Source organism: Cyphellophora attinorum (genome assembly GCF_001299255.1).
Source record: "Cyphellophora attinorum strain CBS 131958 chromosome Unknown Contig4, whole genome shotgun sequence".
Lineage (NCBI taxonomy): Eukaryota > Fungi > Ascomycota > Eurotiomycetes > Chaetothyriales > Cyphellophoraceae > Cyphellophora > Cyphellophora attinorum.
This window is the reverse complement of record NW_017253232.1, coordinates 724,175-747,441: the sequence shown is the minus strand read 5'-3', so window position 1 is coordinate 747,441 and position 23,267 is coordinate 724,175. Positions and strand designations below refer to the sequence as shown.

Here is a 23,267-nt window from a genome sequence, read left to right as displayed (position 1 = left end):
ATTCTGACCAGGATCGCGCTGGGAGAATCCGGCAGAATAATGCTGTGGTACACAGGTCTTGATAGACTTGGTAAACACCCGGTACTCATAGACACAAGACCCATGTGTCACTCTTCGAGCACTCCCCACACTGCGGCGTTGAACAGGCTCATGGTCGTGCCGCCTCTGAGCATCTGTACTAGCCCGACCCCGATAGCTGACGACGGTCAGTACTCTGCGGTGGTGATAGTCACAGTTGCTGCACTAGAGCCTTGGTGAACGGGGAACCTCGTAAGGCTGAAGGCTAAATCGGGCGTGTCCATTGGTGGGCGAGCCTCCTCTGATTTGTCGAGAGAACGGCAAATTCTTTCAGACATGATGGCCAGGCCCTTCAGATGAAACTGCCTCGGCTGCCCAGGTCATGTTGTCAGCACTCGCTCCATCCTGTGCGATGCTGCAAAGTGAGTGGCTAATAGGCAGACACGGGCGGTCTGGTAGAGTTCGGTCTCATGGTGCGCCGGCGCTGCTTTTCTGAACGAAGAAGGATGCGCGTTGGACCAGACTCTGGCTATCTCAAAATGGCAATAAGGCCGCGCGCATCCCGAGGGCGATGCCGGCTAGCTCTTGGGTAGTCGAGGCGACTGCAACGATCTTATTGCTCACAACAATTCCTAAACCTTCACAGCACGGAGGACAGCGTAGAGGCTGTGGACAGGAGGTCGTGTCGCCAAGGCGAAGCATCTCGGTTGCCTGATCGGGCATTACCTTATCACACCATAAGATCCTGTGGATCCCGAAGCATTGCCGTCTGCCGTGGTCTAGAGTTCCACGTCACCCCAGGTTGTTATCTCAGCTAGAGTTTCTATCAGCACCAGGACCCTTAGCCATGCTTTGGGAATCTCGGCCACGAGCACAAGCGTCAAGCCGCGACGGCATATCGCGGGCTTCAAAGATATGGCTTATCGTGTTCTGCTGACGCTGTAGCCGTGACTGTGATGGGTGGGAAATGTATATGAGTAACCTCATTTCCTCGAGTTGGATGGAAGGCATCAATCTCAAAGCATCGTCCTTGTGTTGTATTCCAAAGACTTTCGGCCCTCTTCCAAGAGCAGTTCATCATCATGTCTTCCAACAATGGTGACACCACATCATCTCAAGGCTACGATGACCTCGAGCTCGAAGCTGCCGGCTATAAGCGGTCCATGCCCCGTCGGTTCACCTTTTGGGCATTGGCTGCACTGTCCTTCGACCTCACCTGCACATGGCTCGGCATGGGCTCCTCGATCGGTATCAGCCTCACTCAGCCTCGGCAGGCGGCACTCTGTGGTCTCTCGTCATAGCTGGGTCGATGACATTGGTTGTTTCTGCAGGGATGGCTGAGCTGGCTTCTGCTTATCCCGTTGCTGGAGCACAATATTATTGGTCTTTCATGGTGTCCAGCGACAAGTACAAGCCTTTCGCATCGTTTCTGTGAGTATCATGCCATCCATCCACTGCAATGGGCCTAAGCAAGAGCAATGAACGCTGACAGGAACCTTGACAGTAACGGCTGGATGAGCATCATCGGCTGGTGGCTCGGCGCTGCTTCTGTGGCAAATTTCGTGGCATCCATGGTCCTTGAGATCGTCGGCATCTGGCATCCGGACTTTCAAGCCAAGCAGTGGCAACAGTGGCTTATCTACGTTGCTTTGACGTGGATTTCCGTCGCAGCAAATGTCTTCGGGTCAGCCTGGATCCCAGCGTTCAACAAGGCGCTTTTTGGCATCAGTGTGATCACATTGTCTTCGACCATGATCACTTTGTTCGTTGTCAGCCGCAACAATCACGCTTCGGCCGAGTTCATCTTCACTGACACCACAAGCTCTTCCGGCTGGGGCGAGGGCTGGGCCTTCTTTTACGCCATCGGCAATGCTGTGTATACCTTCCTGGGTTCCGACTGCGCTGCCCACCTATGCGAAGAGATCAGTAACCCAGCAAAGAATGTGCCTAGAGTCATCATGTGGCCGCTTCTTGGTGGACTGCTCACAGCGTTCCCCTTTGCTGTATCGCTGCTCTATGCGATCAACGATCTGCAGGCCGTCTTCACAACAACAGCCGGCTTGCCCCTGATCGAAATTTACTATCAGGGTACTGGAAGCCGTGTTGCAGCGTCCATATTGCTGGCGATGTTCGCCTTCTGTTTCTTCGGGAACCTGGTCGCCAATGGTACGTTCTGTTCGGGGGTTTGTCGTCTGACCTCAGACCCCTAGTCTCATATTCGCTAACGCTAACATCATCCGTGTGTAGCCACAACTGCATCCCGAACTCTGTGGGCTGTATCGCGCGACGGTGCACTACCCTTCTCGAAATACTGGGCCCATGTGCATCCGCGTTGGCAGATGCCAGCAAATGCAATGTGTCTTTCTGCCACGTTCATAACGGTAAGTTGGGTGCCGCGATGAAGCGTGATCTCGCACCCTCGAGGAGGTTGCTGACTATTTCTCAGCTCTACGGCTTGATCTTCCTCGGCTCCTCAACCGCTTTCAGCGCCATGGTCTCAGCCTGCATTTTCTTCCTGCAGACCTCTTGCGTCATTCCTCAGGCCATTCTAGTGTATCGTGGAAGGGATAGGGTCCTCCCGGAACGTCACTTCAATCTGGGTCGCTTGGGATACCCGATCAACATCGTGGCTGTCGTGTGGGTCGCCTTTCTCGACGTCTTGTATTGTCTGCCTACCGTACGCCCTGTCACGGCGGCGAATATGAGCTATGTGTCAGTCGTGGCGTTCGGGCTGATCGCATTCATCATCGTGCTGTGGTTCACCACAAAGCGTGGCGTCTTTAAGGGACCTCGAGTCGATGTGGAGCTGTTGAATGAGCGCCGAAATGCTGCAATACACGGCGAGGTCGTCGAAGGCGATAGCGTGAGCAGCACCCACAAGGAGGCGTTCAACAATGGAGGGGAGAAGAACGCAGCGTTGGGGAACTAACATTCGAGCGTTGTCGATAAGGCGGTCTCCATGGTCTCTCTGAGGCGCCAGGCGTGAATATAGATAGCCGAATAAGCTAAAACGGATGGGGCGCATGTGCCACTTTGTAAAAGATTCTGGCCCGGAAGGCAATTCGTATTCTTCATCCCAGCAGTAACTCTGTCTCGAATAGTCCGTCATCGCCGGTGTCATCGCTGTGAAACGAGGTGGAAGTAGCAGTTGACGTGAAACCTCTAGGCCCGACATAGCAGCCCCACCAGGAGTCTTCTGGAGACTCATTTGGCGTGGCGCTGGCAACAGCAGAATCTGCGTCTGCCCAGACACGTTCCAGCAGTGTAGAGACAGACGCAAACATATTGTATCGTGCCATTTCAGTCCAGCGTTTGCAATAGGCTCGGACAAAATTGCGCTTGATGTGAAGGCCGACAGGATCCGCGGGTCCGACGCCAGGCAAAGGCACTATCTCTGCACCCGCAAGAAAAATTGGTAGCAGGGCCTGTTTCTGTACAATGGCAGCGTCGCCGATGCAACCGATACAATCCATGATCTTGCGAGAAAGGATTCTGATTGTGCGGAGACGGAGGCGCTGAATGCGCATCTCATGCTCGGTCCGGATACAGGCGCCATCGTCGGCACCTGGCTTGGGTTCGCGTCGAAAGAAGACACGATGGCGTATAGTAGGAGTGCGTGTCTCCAAGCTTCTAGACAGTACATATTATTGATTTGCACATCGGGATCATCGGAGTTGTTGTGATCCATCGAGCCATGATCTGGCTCATCGGAGCCTCCGGCATTCGCTCCGGATGGTGGCGGAGAAGTGGGCAGAGTCATGGTCGCAATGTCGAGATCCTCAGGATTCTTCCATCGGCAGAGCTCGTCAATCAATTGTCGTACAGGCGTGTGGTCAAAGCTGGCCCACTCCATATCTAAGACTTTCTCGTAGGTGGCAGCAAGACGTGTCAAACGAGCCATAATTTTCACAAGGTCAACCGAACAGCCATTGAGAGACATCCAACTCCATCCATCCTCTCCCGAGTAGCGAAGTAGTGTCTTGAGATATCGGTCTGGGAACCTGGTTTGTTTTCTTCCGATCAACGCGATAGTTAGATCAGTCCAAATCAGCATGGCGATCTGAGCTCGAGTCCGAGAACTGTGCTGACAAACCAAGTCAATACCGACGCTTTCGATGATGGTAAAGGCGCCACCAAGGTGCACGCCGAATGTGCTAGACGCTGTCTGTGTAGCATCAAAAGTGATTAGAAGCAGCAGTGTATCGAGCGCAACTGACGGCGGAGTGTTGGCCACGGCTTCCGAAAACAGCTTTACAGCCATTCCTTGATGGGCGTGCATCTGATCTATCATCTGGGCAGACTTAGTCTTTTTGGCTAGATGTTGCGAAGCAACAGCCAACACAGCGTGAAGCAAGAACGCCGCGTTCTCAGAGGACTCCCTGTCGATTCGAAATGGATTGCACCGGACGTCTTCGCTAAGTGGGAGAACGCAAAATTCTTGATTATACATGTCAAGAACAGAGGCAACTTGATCAGCGAAGCTGCTGTATCGGACGACAGGAGCCAGCGGAAGATGATTGAAGGCATTCTCGTCATCACTGCTGCTGTAGGCTGTATAGTGCGGCGATCCGTAGTCATCGTGATGGCTCGGATTGTCGTTATCGTAGTCCTGATCTCCATCTTCGTACAGCTGTGCGGCCATGAAATCCCGTTCAGAAATTTCACCACAATCGGCCGGTGATGGTTCACGCTCTATTGGAGCAGGAGCCATGAATTCTGCTTCGTTCCATGGTGAGTAGACGCTGGACATGTTGCGCTGATCAAAACCTGAAGTGCGCCCCCGTTGAGTCAAGAGGTCTCGTCGACACCCATCGACAGCGCCTTATCGCTAAGGGGATCTGATGCGCTGAAGATGTTGACAAGTGCTTGTGCTTCGTCGCCCAGCCTACGCTGCTTCTTCCGTCGTTTGCCATTTGCTGTGGCGAACCTTACTGCTTGCGATTCTCGAAGTTGATCTGACCGCGAATCGTCTTGGGAGACGAATAGCTGAGCTTTCGTCCAATTGATCTCTACGGCGTAGCCGCCACAGCGCCGTCCTTCCTTCAGACAGATGGTACACTTGGGACGCTGGCGGTCACACTGTCGGCTCAGGCTTTCGCATGTTTGGCAGTCGCTTCTTGCCACGCCCAGTCGATTCGTGCTGGGATAAGCTCGTTTCATCTTGAGGTGTTGACAGGCTGTGATGGTAGCAAAGTTGGTCAGCGATAGGTGGAATTGCCGAATCCAACACTCGCGCCAAGCTTATCAATTATGAGCTTGATTTCTGTAGCGATAACGCGTCAGATACCTTGCTTGTAGACTCATCGCGCATCTTTCGTCTCTGACGACGCCGTCGCACCAAGCCCGAGAGCTGCAGGTCAAGGAAGTTGCTGATTTCCCAACGCTGATCGCACTTGCGACACGGATCTACAGCCTGACTGCCGTTTTATCCTGTTCCCGTGGCACAACGTCACAAAGCTTATCCCTGGACAGGGGCGGGCAATTCGTCCATGTCTACGCTCTGTTAGCCACATGGACAGTGCAGCACAGAAACTTGCAGCGCCAGGAGGGGCGTCCCAGTCACGGCTGCGTGGTGGTAGCTGGAACCCAACAGAGACAGATCCTCTGTTGGCGGCGCCGCCACTTCTCGACGATGGATCTCTAGGCATACCCAGCGACGCCGAAGAGCATGCCGCTGACTCGGATGGGTTATATCCGCCTCACTCATGCTGGACGGAGGACGAGGGCTGGATGGAAGGTGCGAAAGACCGCGCCGACCCATTCAAGACGAGGAACTGTAAGGTGTACATGAACATTCACCGGATCCGAAGGGATGTCATCGACAGTATAGATGATCCATATTCTTTGGATCAGCTGAAGGCGCCGAGGATGAACATCACTATCGTGAGGCCTTTGGTGGACGAATATTACGAATCTCAGGATCTCTCAATAATCTACTGCCTCCTCGTCAACCGAGCTCAATTCATTCGGGAGCACGCATTTGTGTCACACCATCAAACAGTCAATCTCACTCGTGCTCTACTCTGCGAAATAATTGCAGAGCGGATGCTTCGGCGATACAATGAGCACAACCCTGGACCCAAAGGCCTCCTCAAGCTCGCTACCATTCTGGTTGCTGGGTTCGACCCGTTCCAGAACGCTCCAGAGTCGCTTCTTGAGGACTGCGAGAGCGATCATGATCTCCATCATTTCATGAAGGATCGAGATTGGAAGGACTCTGGAGTTGGCAAGCTGACTGCCCTCGAAGTCGCCATCGTATCGGAATCTAAGAGCTTTCTAGCAAGTGGCGCGTGCCAGAAGGTCGTAGACGCAATCTATAAGGGATCTGTGGTTTACACTCCGACGGTCTTCGTGGACATTCTGCCGGATAGATGGAAGAAGCGCCCAGTCAGCCTCTACGACCCGAGAACTGCGCCAGTGCTCAATCAGTACCGTCTCTTCGTTCCGAGAACCAGGAAGTGGATCGAGTTGATCCATTTTGTCATATTGCTCGTGCTTTATCTTGCTGTAATGATACAACGTCAAGACAGAGAGGAGAAGAGGGATGCACAAGCTTCAATCAGCGTCATCGAAGGGATATTCATGGTCTATGGACTAGGCTGGGTCCTTGATCAGGTCGCGTCTATCCTGGAACACGGCTGGCAGGTATATACGCAGAACCTGTGGTCTTTCTTGGACATCATGTTCTCCGCTATATTCATAGCATATTTGTCGATACGCTGGACGAGTGTCGCACACCACAAAGACCATCACTATGACGAAATCATAACCACGGCTTTTGACGTCTTGGGTTGCGGTGCGCCTGTGCTGATACCTCGCCTTGCATTCAACATCATGTCTGAAAACCTTCTCTTCGTCGGACTTCGGAGTATGATGAGAGACTTTCTCACTCTGACTGTGCTTGCCATCTGGAGCTTTCTAGGATTTCTCCTAAGTATCAAATGGCTGCATAATGACAGCTACAAAGCATACGACATCTCCAAGTGGATGGTATACATATGGTTCGGCCTGGATGCCACCGGAATTGAAGAAGCACCAGCTATCCACCCCTATTTAGGACCGTTCCTGATGATCACATTCACATTTCTCGGCAACACGTTGTTTCTCACCATCCTAATATCGATGTTATCTAACACGTTCGGGCTAATTGTGCGCAATGCAGTCCAGGAGATCCAATATCGTCGAGCAGTCATCTGTTACCTTGGCGTCAAATCCGACTCGATATTCGCATACTGGCCTCCTTTCAACATTTTGGCCCTGTTCTTCGTCCTCCCGCTCAAGCTCGCGGTATCATCACGCACGTTCCACAGCATTAACGTTTTCTTGATGCGGGTGATCAATGTGCCAGTCCTTCTCTTCCTCGCCTGGTACGAAAGACGCACTATGTGGAAGAGCAAACAGCGCGTTCGAAGACCGAGCCGGATCGATTGGTTCGCAGCTGGTGGACCGCGCGCGATCAATCGCAAGTCTTGGATCAACCCGTTGGTCGCCATCTGGGACTACTGCCGCTTGAACGTCCACGGAGACATCCAAGCCGTCTTCGACATTGAGCCTGGGGCGGAAGTCATGAATCAGGTCGACCAATGGACATTTGGTGGTCGGGTCGCAAATAACGTGGCCGAAACCTTTGCAAATCAATTCAAGAGGCCTGACAGGCCCGGACTTTCAAGGGCCGCGTCACGTCGTATATCCTACAAGCAAGGTCGCAGGCGGAGCACGAAAGCGAAGCCCCCACCCATGGCAAGGCGCTCGTCGAGCGATAGGCTCAAAGAAGAGTTTCCCAACAGCGAGTCTGACGATGCTGGGGATGAGCAAGGAGGTGCGCCTGAGGGTTATCACGCACCGAAACGGGGTGAACGAGTCGATTCTTTGATCGACTTCGGTGACAACAGCATCGGACTACAGGAAGCGAACGTACGACTGAGCAAGATCGAGCAGACGGTCGAACGGCTGGAGGCATTGTTGTCACAGATCCTAGAGGCTACGGTTGAGCAGGACGGTGAAGATGAAGGCAAGAACGGGAATCTGAAGGACATTGCAGAAGAGGAGCTGCTGGACGAGCACGACAGCGAGGAGGCTACGAACGATCTCAATCAATCGTTTCGACGATGACGTATACCAAACCATCGTCGTCAGCGAATGTACCTCGACTTCCTTCCCAGCTGCCGTCGAAGGACAGCGCACCCTCAAATCGCCCAGGTTGTACATGGCTTCATCCAGTACAACATGTCGACTCTATGACCACGCTCTTAAGTCACAAGACCTGCTCATCACAACTCCTCCTCAATACAGTAATAGCAGGGAAGAACCAGACTGGAATCCTCATCAAGAACGCCGTGCATACGATACCTTGCAGGAAGCACGTCGTCCTCCACTACCGGTCGACAGCATACCCAAAGTCAAAGCGTAACGAGAAGCGCGGATACCCTCGGTCCAGAGTTGATGCCCATTTGTAAGTTGTTAGTCCTGCCATCGGGCTGTAGGAGCACAATCGAAGAAATCTGGTAATCGTTTGCAACGTCGTCTCATCCATCCGTAGATTCTCAAGGTCCAGCCCTTTGTAGATATCCCATTTCACGACCGGCCTGTCCGCTGGCCCGAGGCTCGTGTGAAACCTTGCTTTGTCACCGGCATTGTCAAAGCAGTAACAAGCCCCCGTATTGCCTTCGGCATATCCGAAGTATACTGCGTAGTCATCCATAGCATCCACAGCTCCTGCCAAGACGGGCGTCCTGCATTGCATTGCCTTCACGGAATCAACACGAGATCAAGCGAACGGGATATCCCCTTGTGAAGGTGCCTACGTATGCCTGATTAGGTATACGAGCATAGCAAGAGCCGCAATGCGGAGTGTTCACGGGCGAGTTCGGTCTCGATGAGATCGATGAGATCGATGAGATGTAAGCCTTTGATGGGTAAAATCATTCGCGACAGTTGTATATGGAGGCTAAAGCAGCAAGCGACGACGGTGCTGTTCGAGTTCAAGCCACATCCGTGGCACCACCATGGACTCTCTTTCAGTCCAGATTACACCAGAGGTACCGAGATAGGAAGACGTACCTGACGATCGAGCGATGAGAAGGAGCGTCACAAGGAAGGACTGACTCGTTCCCCTAGAATTCGCGACTGCTACACGCTACGGTGGTGTACGGGAAGCATCCAAGCTGTGACTCCGAGTAGGTACTGAGTGTTTTCTCCAAGCACCACCTTCCAATCTCGAGCCACAAATGATGCTCATCATGGGTCTTCTCACCGAGGGAGGGCGCTGGGGCCCTGGCACTGTTAAGCTGATTTAATCGGTGTGCTTGAGATGAGCCTCGGATGAGTCTCAGTGCGAAAGGTTTGACAACTGGCGAGCTCTCTAGTCAGGGAGGCCGCTGTAGGAAAACGGCCCAGTACTTGTAGTCACAGCCTGGCATCCAGTGGCTACTCGCGCTCTGCTTCCGACAATGACGCCTCGTTAGGGCACTGGAATTGCCTCACAAGGCGTTTCATGCCGGAGAGCACCCTGGCCAATACCTGCCGTTGGGGAGACTCGCCTGCGAGAGGCTGTCTGTAGCAAGATCAGCATTGCCTGGTGACAAGCGCCGTGCTCCACCACGGGAACGAACCACGAGCTCAACAGATTTATGTACCTGTACACTCAATGATACACAAGAGTTATTCTTGTCCTCTCACGCATCCTCCATTTGATCCTTGCGGATGGCATCTTCCTTAGACGCTGTATCCCTAGTCCCTCCCAACGCCATGCCATACCATGCCAAACAATCGCACAGAGAGGTGGGAATATCAGCTTTGCTCCTCTTCCTCCGCTGGCTCCTTCAGTCTTTCGCGAAGCACGGCAACGACCTTGCATAACGTCTTGTTGAGCTTCTGCGCCTTCTCGAGCTCATCCTTCAGCGACTGAACCTCCTGCTCTCTTTGCTTTAGACTCTGGTCTTTACGCTGCCGATAAGCGCGCTGTGCAGCACGATTTTGTGCTCTTCGCCGCTGTTGCAATGTGTTAGTACAGGGCGTGATGAGGCTGAGGAGTTTAAAGCTTACTTCTGTGCGGTGATCATCGTCAAATGAGTCTTTTCGTCCTGATGGTATTGACTGTTCAGAGCTGACTGGCGAGATGGGCTCGAACCGGGCTGCATTGAACAGAGGGCTTGTGCCTTGTAGTTCGGGCAATTGTTGTGACATCATTTGGCGGTGATGTGGTTGGGGTGAAATGGACTGGCTTGAGGAGCCTGAGAATGATAGAGATCGGTCCTCTGGAAACTCGAGGTCCTCAAACGGGTGCATGAAGTTACCGAGCATATCCGTCTTGAGATTGCTAGGGTTGTTGAGCTGATATGCCAAGTCGTCCATATTGAACTGTGTTGCCATGTACTCTTGATGATCCATGAGATCTGGATTGAACGTCGACATGGCTGTTTTCAGACAGAATGTTGAGGGTTGGAAGCGTGTGCAAATCCGTGCGAATGTGCTATCGGAGCCTGAGAGGGTGGCAACGTGGCATTCAAGGCCAGGTTAAGTACAGTGTCGAGATACAACTATCGACTCGCCGATCTGTCGATCTCTCTAGCTGCATCGGAGACCGAACATGAGTACTTTAGTGGTGTCTGGGGAAAAGCCGCGTTCGTCATACCGCAGTCGGGGCAGGGATATAGTATCGGCTCAAATTGTCTCAATTGAACACCCGTCACCAACCGCCTGGACAGGTTTCGGCGGGTGCTAAGCATTCCGTCTATAGGCTTATGCGCCTCAAGCACGGATCTCCACAGGGCTTTGAAGCAAAGTTGCAGGTTGTTGCGACTCGCACTGTGACTTACAATTCAACCAGTGGAGGTAGTCTAGAACCATAATGGCATTTAATGAAGTGCCGAATATCTGGTAGGGCAGATAAGGGCAAGGGTTTTCGGAAATGCCAATACGCGAGTGGCCGATGAGCAGTTATACTTTGGCATGTATCCTGGAGGCCTCGAGGAGGCGTAAGCAGTGGACCTCATGCTTCTCCCTATCAAAAGAGTCAACGTTGTACGTCTGAACGAGCCCGAACATTCGGAAAAGTGACCCGAGTGGTCTTGTCCGAGTGCAGCGTAGAGCGAGTGCCGACTTCGCTCTGGATGCTGACTCTGGATGCAACACGGTCTGGTGACGCGTGGCCCGCACGCTGTGTTCTGCACGTCATAGGTATGTCGACAATGACTGCAGTAGACCAAAGTACTTGATGAGTATAGCTGTGGCAGGTTGGGTTAACCCAATGTGCCCGAACTGTTAGAGGTGCTGCTTTAGCAGTCGGCTAGATGGAGCCTCGATTGCAACTGCAGAAACAGACACAAATGCCATGAAGCATGGCTGCATGGATGGCGTTGAGTTAACACGGGCGACATGGGCAGTCATCAAGTGGGCCTAGTTCGGGCAAATGAAGAGCTTCCTTGCTAGTACCTAGAATGGTTTAGTCTCTCTGATGAAAGCTTAACGCAACGGTGGTCACGCCTGCATCCACCATCCTGTTTGTGGTGGTTGGTCCTAAAGTTATGGGCGATTCAGCTGTCTCGCGTCGTCGCTTCTCTGTCTTGCTTCGCACAGCATGGCCGCCCTCGAGACCGACGACGTTGACAGTTCGTCGGTGGTGATCTGGCGCATCATCTGACGTAGCGTGCCGAAGAGCATGGCCAAGCCGAGCGCGATTTGTTCTGCACGAGAATCCGGTCTCGGCGTATGAGATAATAATGGCTCACGAGGTCGCGGAGTCCTGGGGAATCATTTTGACAACACGGAGCTGGACAAACATGTTTCCGTTCACAGCGTGCTGTGCTCATTTGTTGTCACGCCATCCTTCTCGAACGTCGAGGGCTTCTATTGCAACTCAATCCAACATGCCAAGGTCCACGGCAACTGCCTGAAGTGACTTAGCGAATGCGTAGTTGTCCGTACAGCTCGAAGCAGAGACTCAAGCAGGCATAGCTTGGGCCTTGCAGTGCATCAGAGTACGTCCCTTGCCGCTCCAAGGTTCTGACACGCCCAACCTGCAGAAAGTATATGCATACCACAGCAGCCGTGCAGATCGACGCTGAAACGTTTAGCCGTCCTATATGACTAACTGCCCTTTACTCGTTATCTAAGCATTTTGCTGCAACAATCTGGGAAATATTCTAGCAGTTGAGATCGCTAGCTGACAGCTGGTGCGTGGTTACGTGTACACACGTTGTCGAATGAGATGCCCTCGTTTGCTGACTAGACCCTGCAGCGCCGATCAGGATCGATGTTCCGAAAGGTACGATGTACTTGTTTGTTAGCCCTAGATCCGTAGAATGTTGCCGCCACAGCTGGTAGAGTATCAGTGCCTGAGTCGACGGTTGCACGAGGCTGTGACCTTCTCGGTGTCTCACCGATATTGATTCGCGGTAAGTATCCGAGTCTCATAGCCATATGCAGTGACCAACAGTCTGGTCTCTCCGCACTCTTAAGGTAGGTTTGTACACAGTAGTATCTGGGAGGCGGGACAAGGTGAGACGCGCACATCTTCCCCGATCATGTCGTATTTGGCGATATCGGTAGCACGGAGTACAAGAGAGCCTGAAGGACTGCGGTGACTTCCGCGAGTCCGCCAGATTTCTGAAGGAGAAGACATGCCATCTCTACCGCACGGCCATATGGTCACATCTCTGATCAGTCACTGCAGCACGTGGCACCACCGGCAACGATGTCGATGTGAATCAGCGCGGTGCTATCACCCATTTCGGCTTCGCTGAGACTTCGATGTTCATGCAAACGTGCGGCGTCTCCGAGTCCTTCCTCCAAGGGCAGTTGCAGCTGCATTGACAAAGCAAGGCTGCATTTGGCTAAGCCGCCGCCACGACTAATCACCGCAGGTACTCACGGAAAACTTGGACGCCCCAAGACTGCTGGTCGTGAGGATGCTTCATACATAATTGCCGGTCAAGACGTTCACGGGGCACGGGGCGACAGAAACCCAAGATCGTGAGATCTCTGATATTTGTACAGAATGATCCGTCTTGGTCTGACGAGGCAATGGGTTGTCATCCCTTTGTCACTCTTGGATCTGGATGCTGGGTATCTAGCTACTTCGCTCATTGTCCTACACGTCCACTTGCTTGCCTGGCATAGCTGTTCGACCAGAAGCCATCTCGATAAGATGACAGACGCCGTCGGTGCTCCTGCAAACGCGCCAAGCTTGCCATACTGCTTACTGAGCCAAGCGCCAGGATTGGGAGGTTCGTCGTGATTGATCGCAGGACTCGGTGGCTGGCTCTGGGGCGTACACTCTCTGAAGTGTTTTCGAGTCCAGACCGTCGCCGAGGCACAAGTCTCCTTTGCTAGGCATTGGAGACGATGGCTCCTGCACCGCTACGAGACAACTCTGTAAGCGTTCTTGTAGCCCAGGTCATCGCATGGGTATTGCCTGCATTTACTCCTCGCCACCACCCGGCGCCCCTGGGCCACCTTGCCGCGACATCTGCCGTGCCTTCAGCAACTCGTCGCACAGCAAGAAGTTGCTCGTGATGCCCGACGAGCTCGCAATACTGTTGCGTAGAACCCGGTAGCTGTCAAAGACGCCTTCCTGTACCGGGTCCATTGGCTCACCGGTGACAAGATCTAGGCCAACAATGTTGCCGTGTCGGTGCTCGTCATCTAGCTTAGCTATAGCATCTTGAATGTCGTGCCCGGAGTTTTGCGCCAGGGTCTTGGGAATGATCAGGAGTGCTTTCGCAAACGCCTCGATGCCGTTGCGGGCTTTGCCCTTGATGGTTTTCTGGAATTCTTCTGACATGAGATGTTGTGCGGCGGCCATCTGGAAGCTGCCAGCGCCGGGAATGACGCACTCGTCGACTATGGTGTTGTAGACTGACCGCAGACCGTCGCGTACGGCATCCGAGATCTGTGTGATGGTGTGCTGATTGGGACCTTTGATGAGCAGAGTGACGGATTTGGGGTCTTTGACTTCTTCGACAAATGTGTATTTCTCCTCGCCGAGCGTGTGCTCGTAGACTAACCCGGCCCAGCCGAGAACAGAGGGGTCGAGGTCGTCGACGGAGTTTTGTGCTTGTCCTCCGCAGACGAGCTGCAGGCGCTCCATGTTGCGTCGTTTGGCGCGACGGAGGGCGAGAATGCCGTTCTTGACGAGTACATCGAGGGACAGGGGATCGATGCCTTTCTGGTTTATGACCACAAATGACTTCTTGGGATCGTCGCCGCAGACTTCGTTCTTCAGGGCAACTATCTTCTTGAGCTTGTCGTCCACAAAGCGTCTTTCTGAGGCGACTAGCTTGTCTCGCTGTTCGGCGGAGTTGTAGAAGAAGCCGGAGTTGATCTCGGACTTTTCGTACTCAAGGGAGACGTTGAGAGTCAAGATGTAGGCATTCTCGACTCGCTTGGGCATGTCTGGGTGTCGTGCACCGTGGTCAAGAGCCAGACCGCGGATGAGCTGGGTGTCCGAGGCGGTCCGGTGCTGCATCTTCATGATTTCGACCATGTGTAAGTCGGGCTTCTCTGGCGCTCGTTGAATGGCGAGCACTGCGTCGACGATCGAGGGCGTGAGTTGCTCGGCCAGAGCCTTGTTGATCTTGGTTGAAAGAGATGTTCGAGCCACGGACAACAGAAGTTCTCGGTCTATTGAGCGGGTGACCTTGAATGTGTCCAAAAACTTCAATGTTTCCTCTTTTGCCATGTCGTACCCATCGACAATAACTCGTGGATGGAGGCCTTCTTGAATGAAGCGATCTGCCTGCTTGAGCAACTCGCCAACCATGAGCACAACAGATGTCGTGCCGTCACCACAAATATCATCCTGCGCAGTCGCTGCACGTGCGATCATCACGGCCGTAGGGTTTTGTATCTGCATCTCTTTCAACAGTACTGCGCCGTCCTTTGTGAGTTTGATCGCTCCTGCTCCGTCTACCAGCATTTTCAGGGTGCCCGAAGGCCCCAGATTCGATCTCAGCACATCCTGTAGACCTTCGCCGGCGTTGATATTCGTCCGTAAGGCCTCTCCTCGCCGACGGCTTTCTGCTTTGGGGTTGAGTAATTGTGTTGCTGACATCTTGATCGAGAGAGCGGGCAAGCCGCTGGAATGGCGGGGAAGAACTTCTTAGAGGACAAAAGGTTATCGCTTGCTCGAATGGAATCCAAGGCAACGGTCTATGGATCAAAAAGCTGCTTTCTGAACGCGCATCGGCATACCAGTGTATGAACAAGAAGCCCCGCAGGCAACTTTTGATAATTTTCGGCAGCCTTGGCGTAGCTCTGGCCGCCTGGTTGCCTTTCAATCTCTTTACACAAGTTGAAGGCGGTCGTTGTTCTCCTCTACAGTCTATGGCATGTCAAGCATGAATCTCTACTTTGCCAGCAAGCTCTGTAGCATGATCAGAGGACTTTCATTTCTTCCAATGACCGGCGTTGACACCATCTGTCACCAATAGACTCGTTTCAGGAGCATCCTCATCAATCAGGTCTTTCATTTCTGGATCGCCCTTCTCTCTCGCTCTCTGATAGCCCGGTCTGGCTGCACAGTCCTTCAGCCACCTCGTAATGTTTGGGTACTCCTTGTAGCTCACTGCCGGCCCCCAGTATCGCTGAGTAGTCGCGCTGTACACGCTCATAATGTCGGCGATCGTGAATTGGTCTCCAGCAAGCCACTTATTGGTCTCCAATCTATCGTTCATCAACTTGAGTGCGGCGTTCAGTCGATTCTGCGACAAATGTTTCACCATTGAGTCTTCAGGAAGGTCTGGAATCAAGTTGACTATCATCGACAGACTGAATGCTGGCTGAAAGCTGCCATTTGCATAATGGAACCAATACATGAAATGAGAGAAGTCAGGCGAGGACGGTTCCAGCACCAGCTTCCCATTGCCATACTTCCGAGTCTGTGTTCGATCTATCAATGCTCGTTCGCAGCAATGAGGACGTGGGCTGTGAAGGTCTGCCCGGAGCAAATCTTTACCACCCATGCAGAAGAGACCAGTACTTACAATGTAATCACAGATAGCGGCCGACTCTGAAAGAGTGATGCCAGCGTCAGAGTCTTCGATGAACGGGCTTTTACCAGTCTTGTTTCCCGGTACTGACTTGAGCGAGTCGGGCGCCATCATAGGCGCTCGTGTGTGGTTGACTAACTTGTACTCGATGCCCAGCTCTTCGAAGAGCCACACAATTCGCTCTGATTGTGAGATCCCTAGGTGGTGAACGGTGATCATGGCGGCGATGCTGGCTGTCAGTGGCAAGGCTGTTTTCGGTCAGGGTGCTGGGGGAAGATTGTTGACAGATGAAGGCATATAGATCAATCACAGTGGATACAGGGTACGGCCTGAGCTTGTCCGAGGTACTGTACGCCCGAGCATGACGTAGTGTGCGCGTATCTCAACTTTGCATTACACGACCGATTCCGACCGAGGACGAGCCTGCGGCCAGCTCAGGATGCGATCTGGAGTAGAGTAACGAGGACCGCTCCTCTCGCAAGTAAATGTAGACTTCTGCATCCCCACAGCGACTTGGGGTGACCCAAGTCAGAATTGAAAACTGAGAAGCACCGCGTCAAATTGGTCGATGTTGTTGCACGCCGAGACATCTTTTGAATAGCACGTAGCATCTGCAGACTCATGTAGTTTGGACGTGCTTCTGAGAGGACACGAGATTCCATATATGTACATCCTACGAAGGAAGCAGACGACTTCTCGGTGAGTAAAGTCTTGGGAAACAGAGGCGGAGATATCTTTTGTAATCTCCAGCTTGGCAAAATTGCTCCGAAAAACTTCTGGCGGACAACTCGATGGTCTTGAATATTGCCCAGGTATCGACAGCAGGTCAAGGAAGGCGCCGCACATCTGTCGCAACACACGTACCTACCTCCGGCGTACGCATCGTCACGATCTTATACGCTATCTGTGCCTCTGTTACGACCGCCACCACTATTGACACTGCTCTGACAGCGAATTGTCCCTCAAAATGGCCGAACACCTTCTGTACGAGAGCTCTATGGGCTACTCGTTGTACAAGGTCGTGCACCAAGGCGATGCCATCGGGAACAGACTAAAAGAGGTTCAAGACAGTGTGCAGGACCTTGCAAAGTTCGGCAAGATGGTGGACCTCGTCAGTTTCCTGCCATTCGAGTCCGGGCGCATGGCGCTCGAAGAGCAGAACAACATCTCCGAAGGCATTGCTTCCGAATACCTGCGATCGTTCCTCGAGCTCAATCTACCGAACGGTGGCAAGAAAGGCAAAGTCACGCTGGGCGTTTCTGACAAGATTCTGGCGAACAACATCAAGGCACACTTCCCCAAGATTGAGTGCGAGACTGGCGACACGAGTGAGGTCACGGCAGATATGCTTCGCGGTATTCGGTTGCACTTCGAGAAGTTGAGCAAGAAGCTGCGGGAAGGAGACTCTAAGACGGCACAACTCGGTCTCGGTCACGGCTACTCTCGCGCCAAAGTCCAATTCAACGTGCAGAAAAACGATAACCACATCATCCAGGCGATCGCCATCCTCGATCAACTCGACAAAGCTGTCAACACATTCTCAATGCGAGTCCGCGAATGGTACGGATGGCACTTCCCGGAGCTGGTCAAGATCGTGTCCGAGAACCACAAATACGCCAAAGTGGCACTCTTCGTCAAGGACAAGAAGATGCTGACGGAAGACAATCTCCATGACCTGGCAGCTATCGTCGATGACGACGAGGAAATTGCAAAGAGCATCATTCACACAGCTAAGATCAGCATGGGTCAAGACATTTCGGCCACCGATATGGACAACGTCACGCTCTTCGCCGAACGAGTGGTTAGCCTGGCCAATTATCGCAAGACACTGCACAGCTATCTCGTCTCTAAGATGGGCGTTGTCGCTCCCAATCTGGCGACCCTTATTGGGGAAGTCGTCGGAGCTCGTCTCATCTCACACGCTGGAAGTCTTACCAATCTATCCAAATACCCTGCCTCAACTGTCCAAATTCTGGGTGCCGAGAAGGCTCTCTTCCGCGCGCTGAAGACTAAAGGAAACACCCCGAAGTACGGTCTGCTATATCACTCCTCGTTTATTGGACGAGCTGGCCAGAAGAACAAGGGTCGGATCTCCCGCTTCCTCGCCAACAAATGTTCTATTGCCTCCAGGATCGACAACTTCTCCGAGTCACCATCAACAGTGTTCGGCCAAGCTCTGAAGAAGCAGGTCGAAGAGCGTCTTGACTTCTACGCTAGTGGTACAGCACCTACCAAGAATGAGGTGGCAATGGTGAGTATCTGTCTTACTGGTCATGTCTGCAAATACTAACAAATTCCTGCAGAAATCAGCAATGGACACAATACTCTCACAGATGGACATCGATGAACCGACAGACGAAAAGGCTGAGGCTAAAGCCAACGACGAGCTCTTCGACACAGAGCCAACGGCTGTGCAGAAGAAGGAGAAGAAGAAGAAGGACAAAGAGGAGAAGAAAGACAAGAAGGACAAGAAGGACAAGAAGAAGAGTCGCGAGTCCGACGTCAATGGTGCGGAAGAGGTTGTGGAGAAGAAACGGAAACGAGACTCGGAAGTCAACGGCGATGGTGAGCGAAAGAAGAAGAAGAAAGACAAGACTGCCCGGTAGTACCTCGAACTCGATCCGTTGTTGATGGTCAGCATGTCTTCATGAATTTGCATGGCGCTGTGGCGTTCGGAATATGGTATGGCAGGATCTTGCTCTGGTGGTGACGCGTTCAGTGCCGACGAGACTGTCTGCGCAAGTCGGGAGGTCTCAGTTCGCTAAAACGAGAGCTATGTGTACAAACACTGCTAGTTATTCGTCCTCTTCTGTCTGCAACAGGCTCTAGTCCTGTCTCTGAATTTTCCTGTCCATCTAGTCTGCCTCTGAGTTGAAGGCAGGGACCTTCACACCTTCACCTGCTACTAGGCAGGCAGGCAGGTAGTTCACCTGCCTGGTAGCAGAGATATAAGTATCTTATAAGTATCTCTGCTACCCCCGCATCTCTCGTAGCTAGAGTTATCACAATCAACTACTCGTTCGCTGCTTCTAGTGGTTATGAGCTTCGTACTCTGCGCCAAGATATCAAGCTTGGCACGATCTAGACTCTTTCAAGACTTTTCGAAAAAAGTATTCCGACCTCGTCATATTGTGAAGGTGTTTACCACTGGCTCCAACGTTGCCGAAGCCGTATGAAGAAGTCCAGCAGCCATTGATTCACGCCTTGATTCGTAGACGAAACCTCTGAGGCTTTCAACTTAGTACCTCACCGCTTGAACGCCGCTTTATCGAGACGCTTCTCCCATCCGGCGCAATACTTTTCCACGTGCGGCTCCTTCCCTCTGCACTGGCACGGTGTTTCGTGACTCAACACAGCAGCAGATCTACGTACGATCCTCGGCGAGCAGCCTGTTCTAAGCTACTGTGCTCAGAGAACATAGCTTTCCACGGTCACAGATCAGGACCCGTCGACTGCTGCCCTTAGCACATCTGCAGACCTACCACGGTCTGCTAGACGTGCTTACCTTGCTGACGCCTTGGGAGCTCACCAGCTGTCTTGGTCACTATCCAGCCAATAGCCATCCCATCCACCCGCCTCTATGTCCACCTTCGGCCACTCCTTCCGAGTCACCACCTATGGCGAATCCCACTGCCGCTCCGTAGGGTGCATAGTCGACGGCGTGCCACCCGGTCTCCCGCTCGACGAGAGCGATATCCAGCCACAGATGACACGCCGTCGTCCAGGGCAGTCCGCACTCACGACACCACGCAATGAAAAGGACCGCGTGGAGATCCAGTCTGGTACGGAATTCGGAATCACGCTGGGCACGCCGATCGCGATGATTGTACGCAATGAGGATCAACGGCCGAAGGACTATGGAGGCGACACGATGGATAGCTACCCGCGACCGAGTCATGCGGACTTCACATACTTGGAGAAGTATGGTGTGAAGGCGAGTAGTGGTGGAGGGAGGAGCAGTGCGAGGGAGACGATTGGTATGTGTTTGTCCTTTCTTTTACATAGCGAGGACCAATGACTAACGAGATCAGGCCGCGTCGCCGCCGCCGGCATCGCCGAGAAATACCTCTCACTATCCCACAACGTCCAGATAATCGCCTTCGTCTCCTCCGTCGGGCCCATCCACCTCTTCCCACCCACAACCCAACACCCCTCCCCTTCCACCAACCCCGACTTTCTCAGCTTGATCTCAGCCATCACCCGCTCCGACGTCGACGCACACCTCCCCGTGCGCTGCCCCTCAGCAGATGCCTCGGCTACCATGGCCAAGCTCATCGGGCAGTACCGCGACGCCGCCGACTCGATCGGCGGGACCGTGACATGCGTCATCCGTAACTGTCCGATCGGGCTGGGGGAGCCGTGTTTCGATAAATTGGAAGCGAGCCTGGCGCATGCGATGCTCAGTATTCCTGCGACGAAGGGGTTCGAGATAGGCAGCGGCTTCGCTGGATGCGAAGTCCCCGGATCGCAGCACAACGACCCGTTCGTGCGGTCCCCAACCACAGGAGAGCTGGTGACCAGCACCAACAACTCAGGCGGCGTGCAAGGCGGGATTAGCAACGGCGCACCAATCTACTTCCGTGTAGCATTCAAGCCGCCCGCGACGATCGGTCAAGCGCAGAAGACGGCTAAGTTCAGTGGCGACGAGGGGTCGCTGGAGGCAAAGGGAAGACATGATCCGTGTGTGGTGCCAAGAGCGGTGCCGATCGTGGAGGCGATGGCCGCGTTGGTAGTTATGGACGCGCTGTTGGAGCAGTTGGGAAGGGAAGGGGCGAGGAGGTTGTTGCCTGTGACGAAGGGGGTGCTGCCGGTGAGGCATAGTGGGACGAACGCCGACAAGAAGGACGTCGAGAAGCTGAAGAATGGACTAGAGAATGGGAGTGTGTAAGGTAGATAGATTGTGCATTTCAGGTAGATTTGGGGAAGGTGTCGATCGGATCGACTAGTGGACAAAAGTCAAGGGTCATGTAGAATGTGTTGTCAAAAGTTCTTCGCAGCAATGACCCTTGGTCGGACTACCGCCGACTCGTCACACTGTCGCGTACCTCCTTGACCACCTTCCTCACCCCCTCAATCTCATGCGCAAACCTCCCCAGAAACATCCCATCCACGAACTCCCCTAAGCCAACCCCATCCTCCGTCGCCTCCCCACTCCACAGCCCCGGCCCCGCACTACCGCCATACACCACCCTCGTCAACCCCGTCCTACCCCGAGTCTCCTGCGACTTGACCACGCTTCGAATCGCCTGCACCACAGGCCCAACATACCCCACACCCGCCGGCTTCGCCGCCCCGATGGCCCACACAGGCTCATACGCAAAGATCACCGGCGCATCATCGGGTACCGCATCCAACAAACTCGTAATTTGCGGTGTGAGCTGTCGCATAGCCACTCCAACACTCTGCGACATGGGTCCGGACAGGTTTGGGGCGTCGAGCTCGCCTATGCACACCAACGGCACGAGCCTAGCTTACATGCTGCGGCGGCTTTAGCGGCGGTCGACTCGTCTGTCTCGTGGGCGATGCGGCGGCGCTCGGCGTGGCCTAGTTCGACGATGCGCACGCCGAGGGAGGCGAGGGCGGTGGGGGAGGTGAAGCCTGTATAGGGGCCGTAGTCTGGGAAGGGGGAGCAGTCTTGGGCGCCGAGTACCAAGGGCCAGTCTGAGGGGGAGGCGGAGGCGGCGTGGGTCGGAGAGGATTGTGGTGCAGGGGTAGATTGTTAGGTGGTCGGGGATGAGGCCGAAGAGGATCTCTGATGGTAGGGCTGAGATGTTGTTGGATGGATCTAGGAGGGCCTTTAGGTATGCCAGTGTTCGCTCCGGTGAGAAGTAGGATTTAGTCGAGGTTAGTATCAGCGTCTTTGGCAGGACAGGGTAGGGTGCTGTTGGTGATGAGCTGGGCTGGTCTGTGCTTTTGGTCTGGGAGGACATGTTGTATGCTGGTCCGGGTTGCTGGGGTCCAGATTCGTCCAAAGATGGCTTCAACTGGAGCGTACGGGGTGGTCTTCTGGAATTAGTGGTTCTAAAGTCCTTGGACACTTCCCATGCTCCGAAGCAGCACCCACGGCGGTTTCGCCGATGCCGACTGTCCCTGGAAGGATGTTGAAGCTATGCCCAGGTGCACAGCTGTATTGGCGCTATCATCTGTGCCACGTGGGCGGAATGACCGCCGAAGCAGAGCGGGAAACCTCATCCATGACGTGCCCCTCGTTGCGGGGGACAGTCGCCCACCGGTGGGCATGCCGACTCTCCGGGTAAAAAAGATTCTGGAAATCCGCAGTATTGAATGGAGCGAATAGCCTGTAAACACTCCGTTAGTCGCATCCATTCTCTGGAGATACCATCTTCATACAAATACCTACAGAACCTGAGTCATGGCGACCAACGGCAGCGGCAAAACACCACTGCGCATCGTCGTGGGTAGCGACAACGCAGGCCACGCATACAAGACCGCACTGAAAGAAGAGCTGAAGAAGCACGCAGGCGTCACACATGTTCTTGACGTCGGAGTCAACGAAGCGGACGACTCAACAGCATACCCACATCTCGCTGTCGACGCGTGCAAGAAGATAAAGTCCGGCGAGGTGAGTCCGGCGCAAACCTGCGGCGCGTTCATGGACGAGATACTGACTGATCACAGGCCGACCGAGCACTTCTGATCTGCGGAACAGGCCTCGGAGTTGCCATTGCGGCAAACAAGGTGTCGGGCATTCGAGCAGTCACGGCGCACGATCCGTTCTCGGTGGAAAGAGCGGTGCTGAGCAATAACGCGCAAGTACTGTGTTTTGGGCAGCGCGTGATAGGGCTGGAGCTCGCGAAGAAGCTGATTCAGGAATGGGTGGAACTACGTTTTGATGAGAAGAGCGGGAGCGCTGAGAAGGTGAAGAACATCTCGGAGTATGAAGAGCAGTTTGGTGATCTGTGAGGATGTGTAGTGGTAGTAGTAGTAGGAAGGAGAGTGGGAGGTTGGTGGAGCGGAGGGGCACCGAAACACAGCGGCAGGGCCCTGCGCGTAGCTATTGTTTTGTTCTTCTTCGAACCTCCATCCACTCTTGCGTCCTTTCAAACATCGACGTTCCTACATGCTCGTTGCTGGTGACACGTCCATCATGGACATCGCCAGATACCAAAAGCCGTGGCCCTCTACGAGCGCAGCTGCGCTGCCCGCTTCTGCTGAGCATTGGCATCGCATGGGCGCTCGAGTCTCTCCGCATTATTGCTAATGATCGGTCCTTTCGCATCCATGACCTTCTGTCCGAGC

The 23,267-nt window shown here is 53.6% G+C and overlaps 10 protein-coding genes across 10 annotated transcripts; 5 read left to right on the top strand and 5 right to left on the bottom strand.

Moving 5' to 3' along the window:
* Positions 1-1,100: 1,100 nt before the first annotated feature.
* On the top strand, positions 1,101-2,947 carry AB675_6389 (Choline transport protein; the record flags this gene model as incomplete). The annotated part of the gene is made up of 5 exons (XM_018146676.1): positions 1,101-1,266; positions 1,293-1,449; positions 1,523-2,184; positions 2,266-2,399; positions 2,465-2,947. The coding sequence occupies 5 exons, from the start codon at positions 1,101-1,103 to the stop codon at positions 2,945-2,947; spliced, it is 1,602 nt and encodes a 533-aa protein (XP_018003945.1).
* Positions 2,948-3,089: 142 nt separating this feature from the next.
* Positions 3,090-4,768, bottom strand: AB675_6388 (uncharacterized protein; the record flags this gene model as incomplete). Its single annotated transcript, XM_018146675.1, has 2 exons — positions 3,090-3,583; positions 3,655-4,768. The coding sequence occupies 2 exons, from the start codon at positions 4,766-4,768 to the stop codon at positions 3,090-3,092; spliced, it is 1,608 nt and encodes a 535-aa protein (XP_018004146.1).
* Positions 4,769-5,529: 761 nt separating this feature from the next.
* Positions 5,530-8,130, top strand: AB675_6387 (Calcium channel YVC1; the record flags this gene model as incomplete). The annotated part of the gene is made up of 1 exon (XM_018146674.1): positions 5,530-8,130. The coding sequence occupies one exon, from the start codon at positions 5,530-5,532 to the stop codon at positions 8,128-8,130; it is 2,601 nt and encodes an 866-aa protein (XP_018003815.1).
* A 1,677-nt stretch (positions 8,131-9,807) lies between these two features.
* Positions 9,808-10,431, bottom strand: AB675_6386 (uncharacterized protein; the record flags this gene model as incomplete). The annotated part of the gene is made up of 2 exons (XM_018146673.1): positions 9,808-10,008; positions 10,063-10,431. The coding sequence occupies 2 exons, from the start codon at positions 10,429-10,431 to the stop codon at positions 9,808-9,810; spliced, it is 570 nt and encodes a 189-aa protein (XP_018004013.1).
* Positions 10,432-13,438: 3,007 nt separating this feature from the next.
* On the bottom strand, positions 13,439-15,070 carry AB675_6385 (T-complex protein 1 subunit zeta; the record flags this gene model as incomplete). The annotated part of the gene is made up of 1 exon (XM_018146672.1): positions 13,439-15,070. One exon carries the CDS (start codon positions 15,068-15,070, stop codon positions 13,439-13,441), a length of 1,632 nt encoding a protein of 543 aa, XP_018003743.1.
* Positions 15,071-15,404: 334 nt separating this feature from the next.
* AB675_6384 (Glutathione S-transferase 3) lies at positions 15,405-16,226 on the bottom strand (the record flags this gene model as incomplete). Its single annotated transcript, XM_018146671.1, has 2 exons — positions 15,405-15,896; positions 16,002-16,226. 2 exons carry the CDS (start codon positions 16,224-16,226, stop codon positions 15,405-15,407), a joined length of 717 nt encoding a protein of 238 aa, XP_018003677.1.
* A 748-nt stretch (positions 16,227-16,974) lies between these two features.
* AB675_6383 (Nucleolar protein 56) lies at positions 16,975-18,613 on the top strand (the record flags this gene model as incomplete). The annotated part of the gene is made up of 2 exons (XM_018146670.1): positions 16,975-18,258; positions 18,311-18,613. 2 exons carry the CDS (start codon positions 16,975-16,977, stop codon positions 18,611-18,613), a joined length of 1,587 nt encoding a protein of 528 aa, XP_018004144.1.
* A 974-nt stretch (positions 18,614-19,587) lies between these two features.
* On the top strand, positions 19,588-20,895 carry AB675_6382 (Chorismate synthase; the record flags this gene model as incomplete). The annotated part of the gene is made up of 2 exons (XM_018146669.1): positions 19,588-19,984; positions 20,039-20,895. The coding sequence occupies 2 exons, from the start codon at positions 19,588-19,590 to the stop codon at positions 20,893-20,895; spliced, it is 1,254 nt and encodes a 417-aa protein (XP_018004071.1).
* Positions 20,896-21,022: 127 nt separating this feature from the next.
* AB675_6381 (putative triosephosphate isomerase) lies at positions 21,023-21,937 on the bottom strand (the record flags this gene model as incomplete). The annotated part of the gene is made up of 3 exons (XM_018146668.1): positions 21,023-21,450; positions 21,483-21,605; positions 21,658-21,937. The coding sequence occupies 3 exons, from the start codon at positions 21,935-21,937 to the stop codon at positions 21,023-21,025; spliced, it is 831 nt and encodes a 276-aa protein (XP_018004012.1).
* A 443-nt stretch (positions 21,938-22,380) lies between these two features.
* Positions 22,381-22,931, top strand: AB675_6380 (putative ribose 5-phosphate isomerase; the record flags this gene model as incomplete). The annotated part of the gene is made up of 2 exons (XM_018146667.1): positions 22,381-22,590; positions 22,647-22,931. The coding sequence occupies 2 exons, from the start codon at positions 22,381-22,383 to the stop codon at positions 22,929-22,931; spliced, it is 495 nt and encodes a 164-aa protein (XP_018003943.1).
* Positions 22,932-23,267: the final 336 nt, after the last annotated feature.